Source organism: Magallana gigas, chromosome 6, assembly GCF_963853765.1.
Source record: "Magallana gigas chromosome 6, xbMagGiga1.1, whole genome shotgun sequence".
In the NCBI taxonomy this organism is placed as follows: Eukaryota; Metazoa; Mollusca; class Bivalvia; order Ostreida; family Ostreidae; genus Magallana; species Magallana gigas.
In genome coordinates, this window is record NC_088858.1 from 41,950,652 (window position 1) to 41,962,333 (window position 11,682).

At 32.5% G+C, this 11,682-nt stretch overlaps 1 protein-coding gene across 1 annotated transcript; it reads left to right on the plus strand.

The window, feature by feature from the left end:
* The first annotated feature begins 854 nt into the window (after positions 1 to 854).
* Positions 855 to 11,682, plus strand: LOC105327577 (organic cation transporter-like protein). Its single transcript, XM_011428145.4, has 11 exons — positions 855 to 1,075; positions 2,747 to 2,844; positions 2,938 to 3,146; positions 3,853 to 4,083; positions 4,182 to 4,384; positions 4,692 to 4,979; positions 5,468 to 5,602; positions 6,279 to 6,364; positions 9,837 to 9,957; positions 10,099 to 10,171; positions 10,342 to 11,682. Exons 1-11 carry the CDS (start codon positions 1,017 to 1,019, stop codon positions 10,576 to 10,578), a joined length of 1,740 nt encoding a protein of 579 aa, XP_011426447.3. The 5' UTR covers positions 855 to 1,016; the 3' UTR covers positions 10,579 to 11,682.

Here is an 11,682-nt window from a genome sequence, read left to right on the forward strand (position 1 = left end):
CTTTAAACGGGTGTAGTCTGGACAAAAATAATCTACTTTGTATAACTTTTGTTCATATTTAACAAATTATTTTTCAATGTGGTTTGTTTTATTGAAACCTTTCTTATTTTAATTACCATTTCATTCATAGCCTAGGTATGAAACAGAGGAAAATGAAATGTACACACATTGTAATGAAATAAAAAATAAATTAGCTAAAACTTTGAAATCGCTGGCCAAGCACGCATTTGCAGTTGGTTAAAGAGTTAGATGTGTTATTCTATTGCTTCGAAATAGACTCAATATTTTATAGTGACATTTCTTTTTACATGTAATATGTTGAATATGACTTACTCTCATCTACATTAAACTTTCAGTTGTTTTGAGAGATCAAAAGATAACCGACCAATAACATTCATGATCATCTTTATTAAGTTGTGCTGCATCATCGTTTGTTACCGCTGTTCTTATGATTTAATCGAAAACAACATAATTTAATTCCGAAAAAGGCGGACATTTTCTGCAGCAGACATAACGTGACCGCAATTCAAAAACATAATATTAAAGATACTTGGTGCTAAAAAGTTCTTTCAACCAATGATCATTCTGCATATCGATAGGATATTTAATGTTTTCATTATCATATATAGTAAAAATATTCTGGTTTTGATGCTTAAACAGTCATACCTATGTGTGCAGGCGGAGGCTTCAGAGTATGTAATCTTTGTGTGAATATTAACATTGTCATTAAAACAATCTAGGTTTTCCTGAAATCGGTTTTTCATTATAGAATGGAAATAATAGTATGCTTAAAAAACGACACTTTAATCCCTTCCTCTCCTTACACCCCAAAACAAAGGGCCCAGACGTGGTTTTTTAAACCAACCAGTACAGGGTTTACTTGGTTTTCTAAGCGATAAACTGGTTTATTTTCCTCTTGCTTCTATAAGGATCTCATAAGCAGCTGGATAGAAACTTAAAATTTTCAATGTGTCACGTATCTAGTTTGCAAACTAAACTGTTACACAACTTAACTAATGGATCCAACAATAAACATCAACGATCAGAGTGATAGAAAACTAGATGAAAATTACATGTGAGTACGAATATTTTTGTTCTTTATTGATAATATTTCTTCATTTTATTTTCTATTCTGATTATCTGATATGATAATGCGATAAAATAAATTCACAAAAATTACATTACCGTGGTTTAACAGTCCATGTATGAGCTTTAAGTATAGAACAAATTCAGCTTTTGTGAGCATTTTTAAGAATTAACCGGGCAGTTTCTATTTAATACTTGTTAACTAACCTACACAAGAGACCGGGCGACTTTGTTTACTATCGTCGTTGTCCAGTTTGATTTATAGTGGAACATAAAATTATTCCAACTCTACAAAATACTTTTTGAATTTGAAATAATTAATTATTAATGCATGAAAAAAGACAAACTTTAAAAAAAAAATGGCCATCCAGCAGATTTCAGTCTCTATGAGTTGTTTGAAATAAGTTAGTTTAAAAAGACAGCCAAAAAACCTGTTACGGAATACCATTTCAGGCGTGCAATCGGGTGTAACGGAAAGAAAGGGTTTATATACCAGGTATCTGCGTGACAGTGCCTATTTACGGACGGTGTTCAGCTTTAAGAAGGTCATTTAAAGGGGCATGGTCACGAACTTGAATCAAAAATTATTTTTCCGCTTTTAATGGTTACAATGCTTCAAGAATGCATTTTTAATAGGTAACCGAAATTTGAGTGTCATTTGTTAAGTTATAGACATTTATTAGGCGAGTTACAGAGCTTGCAATTCTTTGCTATGTAAACAAATCTTTTGTTTACATTTTGTGACCTAAATATGTGAATTATAATGTTGAACATTAGAAATTGTTTATTTATGCTAAAAATGAATAAAAAGATAGACAAAGCAGATTGAAAAGATTTTTTACTGGTATATTGGACCTATGTAAACAAAAACAGGGCACGAACCTTGTTTAATGACAAAGAAGTCTGAGCTCCCTATCTTGCTTAAGACTTAACAACTGACTCTCAAATTTCATTTAATCATTAGAAATGCATTTCAACAGAATTGTAAATAATAAAAACAGAAAAACTGAATTTGACCAAAATCGTGACCATGCCCCTTTAAGGGGCATGGTCACGATTTTAGTCAAAATTTATTTTTACGTTTTTAATGTTTACAATGCTGAAGTAATTCATTTGTAATGGTTAACCAAAATTTGAGTGTCAGTCGTCGTCGTATTAAAAAGTGAGATACAAAGCGTATAATTCTTTGCTATGTAAACAAAGCTTTTGTTTACATTTTGAATGTTGAAGCGTAAATTCCAGTTTTAGGCAAAAAATAATGTGTTAAACGTTAGAAAATGTTTTTTATGCTTAAAATGAATAAGAAGATATACAAATCAGTTTGAAAAAGATTTTTTACTGGTATATTGAACCTATGTAAACAAAAACAGGGTACGAGCCTTGTTTACCTGACAAAGAGTTGTGAGCCCTGTATCTAAGCATATATCTCAACGACTGACTTTCAAGATTCAACTGATTATTAGAAATGCATTCATAAAGCATTGTAAATAATAAAAACAGAATAAAATTTGACCAAAATCGTGCTCATGCCCCTTTAAAGAGTCGTTTGAGCAAACGACAATCGAGTAATCAAATTTTCGTTTGCATCCCTACTTTATTTATAAATGCTGATGAATCGTATCTTTAGAAGGCTTACGACAAGTTACCGTTCTATTTATAGATACGGCCGCTGGGGCATCTATCAAACTGTACAAGCAGCAATCGCATTTTACAATATATTGCCGACGGCATTTCAACTGTTGATAGGAGTCTTCATAGGTATTTTGTTTTCTTTATACATAATTTTATTTTGTAATTATTTTTTTCAAAAGCATATCTTGGTTGTATTCATTTTTTAAATGAATGTCTAAGGTTATAGGCCCGCCTTCCAATGTTTGCCAAGGAGTGAATTTGAAAATCAAACTTTTAACACAAACGGATCTTTTATTGCGTACGAAAAATGTAACGTGAGATTGGTAAACAATTACACAAGCAAGGATACAGCTTCACTGATCAAGTACACTGCCTGCACAAATGGATATGAATACCATCTTGACAAAGAGAGTACGTTTGTCACAGAGGTATTATGAGTTTACACAGTTCTTTCTTCTATATTGTTTTACTTTGTCAAAGTTAGTTCATTTTAAAACAAACGAGGTCTATTTTAAAGAATTTAACGATCGGTTTTATGGTGCGTAGAATGTATGAGATACGCGTGTTATATATATATATATGAGTAGATACTTTATAATAATACGTATATTCAGTTTTATTGGAACCTTTTTGATTTCACAACTCTACCAGGGCTACATTTGTAGTAAGAATCGATCAATTTTCTTGAATGATGAATAATTAATTTCAATTAATAATATATACAATGTGTCCTTTTTTTGAGTGCAATCGCTTGCTTCTGCTACTTAAACCTGCTCTACAGAGTTTGTTTTATATAATAGATGAAGTGTATAAACTGTATTGGTTAATTAAATGCTAAAGACGATTATTAAAGAAATTAACTTTTCCTTAGAATTATTTAAATTTTTCTATTTTAAACGATATCGTTCTTCGTATTTAAAGAAATCTAAAACAAATGAAATAAAATGGAATATTAATACATGTATGTTGAACAAAACAAAAGGGCTTACATATGTATTCATAAGCTTTGATCCTTTTCAAAGTATTTACTTAACACTACGTTCTTTTTGCAATTTTTGCAGTTAAAGTGTAAATAAATCTTACATGCGGATGACTGTAGGTGAATGATTTTTTACCCTTGCCTATTCATAAAAGATGGATCTTGTGTGTGATCAAGCCTATCTTGGAGAGTTGGTTCAGACTCTCATCATGACTGGACAGCTAGTTGGGGCAGCCTTTGCATCGTCTCTCAGTGACAAGTATGGTAGAAAAACGGTCCATTTGACATCTCATTTATTAACGCTGGCCCTCGGGATTGGTGTGGCCTTCTCACCTAACTACATGGTTCTCGCTATTCTGAAATTTATTCTCGGTGTAGTGCAACAGGTGTGTATCAAATATAACCGGGTTCTTTTAAATCCCATTGAGAAATAAATGCATCTGTCTATATTTTCTCGTTACCCAAAACTTTCATACTTATAAAGGGGATGGTTATGACAAATGTGGTCCTAGGATTGGAATTGTTTGCAGAAGACAAACGTTTCTACTCGGAGGCCATATCACTTATCTGTTGGGCCACGGGATTGGTTATCATGTCCGGTATTGCATATCTGATGAGAGATTACTCCTGGAGATATCTCCAAATTGTTATGACTTGCTTCTCGTTATTTAGTCTTCTTCAATATTGGTAAGAAAATGTTTTAACAATATTCTATAGTTGGATACTGATTCACGATATTGATGCATTTAGACGTGAATAAATAAGCATAATTTCTCTTTTATCGCTTTTCATATCTTGCTTTATAATATTCATTTAATGAAGGTATAGCAGAGATGTTTTGCAGGAGAAAGTATATTAAATTACTATAACATAGCTTGAATAAGTATGGCAAGAATGACTAATTGCTCAAGGTAATAGTTGAAGTTGTTTCTGAATTGGATGTATTTTCATAGCATGATAATTACATTAAAATTCATTGTAAAATACAAAATAGGGTTCAAGACGAATCGTTAAGATGGCTGTCAGCAAACGGTAAAAAGGATGCTGTTGAAAAAGTCGTAAGAAAAGTGGCAAGATGGAATAAAGTCAACTATGAGGATCTTAAGAATATAGTAGATAAAAGAATGGCAAGCACAGAACAGAACACGCAAAAGGTGGATGACAAGGCGACGACCACTGAAAATACACAACAGGGAAAGCTTGCTGTGGAGAAATATTCATTTGTCACTATTCTTAGAAACCGACGAATTTTTCTAATATCACTTATCATTTGGTTTACATGGTATGTTCAAATTTTAGAAAAAGTAGTCGTATAAAAAAACATATGAGTTAAGGACAACATTAAAATGTTAGCTATCGAGGGACAAATCAAGAAAGGTTTTGTGAAAACAGATGCAATTTTTCCTGATCAGTTAAGATTTCTCCAGTTATGCTTGCACTAAGGGCATTTTCCATATATCCCTCATCTGTCAACGTATGTTCGTTGTTCACCTGTTTGGACTGATTTTTTTTTTTTATTTTCTTGGGGGGGGGGGGGGGGGGTTAAAGAATCTAATGTGAATTTTGTCTGGTTATCCTCTGTATAATAACCAATGCTAATTTATATTATAAAAAGGATGTGACTGGTATACATTTTTCGAACGCGCGACAATTTTATTTATAATAGACTACAGAATATAATTTTGTAAAGTTAGGAGTTTGTTGAATTTATCATTAAAACTTCATGAGAGTTATTGTAATTAAACATATTCAATGCATATACTGTTTAAGGGTTACTAATACATTTACCTACTTTGGAATGACCTTGACCTCAACGTCCTTGGCAGGAAACCGATTCCTTAATTTTTTCCTGACGTCATTTGCTGAATACATTGCTGTGATATTTGAGTATTCAATGTTACGTTGGTAAGCATCTGATAATTTAAAGACAAATATATCCATTTTTTTCCCATTGAAACGATAGTTTGGTATAACACTCTGACGGATAATTAGGCCAGTGCCAATATGGCAGTTTTGCATCCGGTAAAGATTTCGTACAATTTCGTAAAAAATCCAAACGTACCAAATGATAAGCAATTGCCTAGAGATTAAATAACCCTTTTGTTTATTGTGTCATTAAGATTTCCTATCGGATTTTAAACTCCTATGGGAGTGTTGCTCAACTCTTATCGGAATTTAAATTTCCATAAGAAGTTCTTTTATTCCGGTAGGAAATAAATATCCTAAAGTAAAATTGTTTTTCCTATGGGTTAAGTTAGTTTTCTGTAGGACTTTATTTTTAAGAGGTAAACATCTCTCATGTGAGATGCATTGGTTATAAGATCCTAAAGCAATGGTATATCGTATGGCATATTTGAATTTTTCGATACATGCAGCTTAGACGGGTGCAAAAAATGCTTTGGCTTTTGCATAATTATCCGTCACGGTGTTGTATACTAAATGCCCGATATAGATCAATTTTAATAATTTACGAAGTATAAAAGTTTTTTGATTACATATATTTTATTTAGATTTCTTGACATTTTGTCAGAAGTATGTTATAGATAAAGGTTTCAGTGACTCATGCACTTCTTCTTTACAGTCTTGGCAGAAGAACGATATCAATTGTGTTTCATGCTGTTTGTGCAGTGTCTCTAGCGTCCGCTACTTTATTGAGTCAATTTTCTGGTAAGTAGCCTTTGAGGGTTTACTTAATTAAATGAGGTTACTTTTAATTGCTATTCTACGTTGAAGAACATCTTTCTTGAAATAATCTAACAAGCGACATTGAAGTTGTTCATAGGAACGAATTAACATTTATATGTGTATTATACTCTGTCCCGAGTTTTTGCTTCCACCACTTTTTGCTTGATATTTCAATAATAGTAAATACCTTTGTGCTCAAACTACGTTCATCCACTAATATGAAAAATGCCCAGATTATCTGTTTTGAAACGCCTTCTCTACAGCTTCAGGTTTCAATACACATCCCGAAATTGAAAGTCTACGGAGATTTTGCATTGCAACAGCCATTAATAAGCCCGGATGATAACGTTAAAAAATTGCGCGATGTACTCCGAGTGTATTCCGAATGGAGAAAAGATGTAAACATTCCCCATTATTAATCTCCATAAGGAATCTGTTTTCGTTCCTGTGAATTTTTCTGAGAGGAAAGGAATAATTGTTCAATGAAAATATCTTGGATATATTCCCTTTTAACGATTTCAACTGTATTTCTTTCACAGGTGTGTGTAATTTTATTAAAAATCATCAAAAAGCGATGGAAGCAATAACTTGGGACAGACTATAGTAAAACTAATGTAAAATTTCATAGTTCAATATTTAAAGTGTACAAAATTATGTATCAAACAGGTACTTCTTAAATCATTCATTTTAATTAATAATATAAATGATATTACCAAGTGGCAAATGAATAACTTTTTTAAAATCAACTATGACCTATATGACCAATGACTTATTGTAATTGATCATCGTCTATTAACAATTTTAAATATTATTAACTTCTCATTGAAAACTACAAAGCGAGGCTTTACCTTTTTTTTTTGGTATTTTTAGAATAAGGTGAATCTACATTGTGAAAGTTATTGCCATAGCACCCCGAGCCTCATGAGTGGGGCTGAATATGCAAAAAAGGCAATAGGTTACGAATCTTCTCTTACATATTTAAGAAAAATCAGATTCAATAATACTGTTCATGAAGCCCTTGAATTGTGACATTCATGGTCCCTTACGCGGGTGTTCAGGCCTTCGAGCGGGGCCAATATTTGGCCATTTATTGATGATGTATTAACTCTTAGAATTTTTTTTATCTAGCAGTGGATAATAGTCTTTTCATTCTCTCTTTTGATACTCTACGTAATTTGTGAAATTCATAACCCCAGCTTGGTCAGGAGTTCAAGCCCTTGGGTCGGACCATTATAAACACAAAATGTACATAAAATAAAAACAAGAAATAAATGCACAAATTATATTAAGAACACGAAAGGAATACTACAGATCGACCAATAGTTTCAAGTGTGCAATCGAATGTACGAAATCAAAGGATTTATAAACGGTGATGCTGCCTGTGAGTGATGTTCAGCTTTAATGAGAGCCACGCTCTGCGACCGATATTATGATTAGTATATCTGTCCGTCTGTCTGTTTTCGTCGAAGCTTATTTTCTCAACCCTTGGTCAAATCTTGCAGTGTCCCTTTAATCAAATGTGTTGTGTTCTTGAATGACGTCCTAAATCATCATCATATCGGACTGCACAAATATCTTTTTTAGATCATACATGCAACCCCTTAGCCATATTTCACTAAGGTACAGTGTAGCTTAACACAGTTTCGTATAAAATCCAGGGGGTTTTACACTGGGAATTTTTTTTTTTTAATTTTAAAATTTTCAATTGCATAATATAGAGGTTTATCTTTCGAATACATAAAAAAAGTATGTAGAAAAAAAATTTAAAACCAATTTTGCGAGACTCTTTAATAAAGGGAGGTAATTCCAAAAACATCCAGATTTAACGCGTGCAGAATTTCATCATTTTTAGCAGGTAATATAGCTCTTTAAAAAGCTGGCGAATGTACCCTGAAAATACTATGAAACGATGCTTAAGTACTTGCTCTTGGAAAATTTCACGGATATTTATTTGCATTCTGCTGTTAGGGGAAGCCTAAAATGCGTGAGTGTACTGCATTTAGAGGCTTCCCGTTGTCTATTTTCCTCATGTTTTGAGTGTCAAATTAATTTTAGCATTAAGTTACATGTGCATTATTCTTAAATATTTACAAAATTCACAAATTTTTCTTTCTATTGATATATAGATATATATGTAACACGCTTTTACAATTTAATTTTATAGGAGTCAGTTTTTCTTGTCCCTCATCTAATAACGTCCTCATAACGTTACATATAAAACTGTTTTGCACCCTAATAGTTAACATTAAAAAGAGCTTTAGTGTAATGGGTGTGTTGTTACCTTGAGTAAGATTGCAGGGTCAAATGTGAAGGTCATAACAATTCTCTTTAGAAGCCAGTTTTTTAACATTCTTATTTACTATTCTCTTATTCTTTCCTAGATTAAACCCCCATTAAATGCCTATTAATTTGAGAGCTTGTATTAAAGTTATATGCCATCTAAGATATTACTAATTCTTAGATTAGGGTCAAAGCAAAATCCTTTACAATGCTTTCCATCCTACTAGTATTCTCCTATATTTCAGCCGGGACCTTTGTGATTAATATTTACTAATGGCTACATAAATTGTGCCAAAACTTCTCGGGCGTCCATTTATAATAGCCAATGATCCCTCAAATTGGTACTTTCAAAAATTCTAATTATACCCCCGCTCCGAAGGAGAAAGGGGTATACTGTTTTACCCTTACGTGTCTGTCTGTCCGTAATAAAAATTTCTGTCGCATATTTCTCAGCAACTGTTTATCGCAGATGCTTGAAATTTTTACACACTATTTGTTTAGGCATGCCATATTGTGGGATATATTTTTTAACCAATCAGACGTCAACTTTCTGTTAAACGGCGACTATTTTTTAGCCAAAATTTTCAAACAAATCTCCATCAAAAATTTCTCGGCAACTATTTATCGCAGATGCTTAAAATTTTAACACACTATTTGTTTAGGCATGCTATATGTGGGATATGTTTTTGTACCAACCGGATGTTAACTTCCTGTTAAATGACGACTTTGTTTATTTTTAGCCAAACATATTTTCGTCAAAGATTTCTCAGCAACTTTTTATCGCAGATGCTTGAAATTTTGACACACTATTTGACTAGACATGCCATATTGTGGGATATGCTGTAAACGTAATATATTTGGCGTGTACGTTATTTTGCGGAAATTAGTTTTTGAACAAGTTGGCGTATATTTGAATTAGCGTATTCTTTAATGTGACTGTTCTTATACACACATGCATGGCATTTAGCGATGTACTTGATTTAGCGGAAGTCGCATTCCGCCAAAAGCGCTAAAAATAGAATACACAGCCAAATGTAGTACGTTTACAGTATTTCGGTACCAATCGGACGCCAACTTTCTGTTAAATGTCGACTTTGCTTATTTTGCATATTCACATTAGAGCGGAGGTATCACTATTGAGCATTGGCTCACAGATATCTTGTTTTTTTCATAGGCGGTAATAGCAATTTACAAATGGCCTCCGTTGTTACTACATTAGTTGGAAAGGCGGCCATTACCGGATCATTCAGCATTCTCTTTTTATTTACACCAGAACTATATCCTACAAATTTGAGGTACATTGTATATAAGTATCGATCCATTTCTTTACTAGGAAAAGATAACAGATTCATAAGATATTTAACTATTACATCTTCAGAAAATTGCATAATTAATTTTTTTATTCAATTGCAAAACGTTCAACATTTCTTTTTCAGGAACGCTGGATTAGGTTTTTCGTCTACCTTTTCAAGACTGGGGGCATTAATTTCCCCTTTTGTAGGAACACTGGTATGTATGTATATATATATATATATATATATATATATATATATATATATATATATATATATATATATATATATATATATATATATATATATATATATATAAATTTTCATGTTGTACAGCTGGTTTCAATTCTCAGGTGTATTTAAGATAGATAACGTATTTTTTCCTAGGCCGAAGAAGTTCCTTGGGCTCCTGGAACTATATTTTCTGGGATGTGTTTCATCGTTACATTATTAATTTTGAAAGTGCCGGAAACACGTGGTGTAGAACTTCCTCAAAATCTAAAAGAGGTAGAAGAATTGTACAACAAAAACAGACGTTCATGGCAACGAAATAAAAGTAGAAAGTTATACAAAGCAGTGCATTTACAGTTACAGGGGGATTCTGAGGATAATACTTTAGAATAATGATTGTGCTTGGAAAATTAATAACAATAATTTTCAAGAATACATTTTTTGTGATCTAAAATCATAATATCTATATGTGTTTTCTTTTTCAAAAAGAAAAATTTGATATACTGTAAACGTGGTTTTCATTAATACATGTAGTTGATAGAAAATTGACGAGAAGTTGTTTTGACGCAATATTGAAACAAGCGTCTAGATTTATCTCTCTTTGATCATACAGTCACAAAGCCAAGAGTTGTCTCTGTTTTAAAATCGCAAAGTAATTAATAATTATCTATTACATGGCCAGGGGCTTTTTTTAATCAATGAGCATTGTATGTGCCTTTGGCTTTAAGGTGAACTCAAGTTATTTTTTCTATGTACAAAATCCAATAAATATCATTTTATTTTTCCCAAGTAAAAATGATCGCCGAATTCGGTCATTCAAAATATTGCGCTGGCTAAAGACGGGATGTTCAAAAACATCTGTAAAACAAGGCCTGCCTGACTCATTAATTTGAAAGAGACTTGAAAAATAGGCATTGAATGGCGATGTTAACGACACGGTCTACAAATTTAAAGATGCTTTGCAGTCCTACAAGTGATTCTGGAAAAAAAGGTGATATATATGAAACATTCTTGCCAGAGACTGAAGATTAGCTATGCGACTCACCACGGTGCCACAAAAGCAACGATTTATTATTCTGTTTCTCTTATCAAGAAGCACGATAAGAATGCTCATCTTGTAGAATATAAAATATATGATGGAAACAGTTCTTACACCCCCCTAAAAAAACAAACAAACAAACAAGGGCCCCGGTAAGCGGAGCATCCCCTCGCGACATGAGTTATATTGTGTGGGAGATGCATTATTTAGGAATATAGATTTATGTAGATGTAAATGAGGAGACAACATTCTACTAACCCTCCATAACTACAAAAACTACTTTTTCTTTACCTGTACTTGATCTAAATCCAAAAAAAATATCAAGTTGTTGATTTGAACTGCATACTTTCACTTTGGTTTCGAAGAAGTGGAGCGGAAGTAGTTATTGTCAAGTCATGCATAAAATGTCTGTTTAAAATTGTGTTATTTTAACGATATATTAAAAAGTACTCAACTAT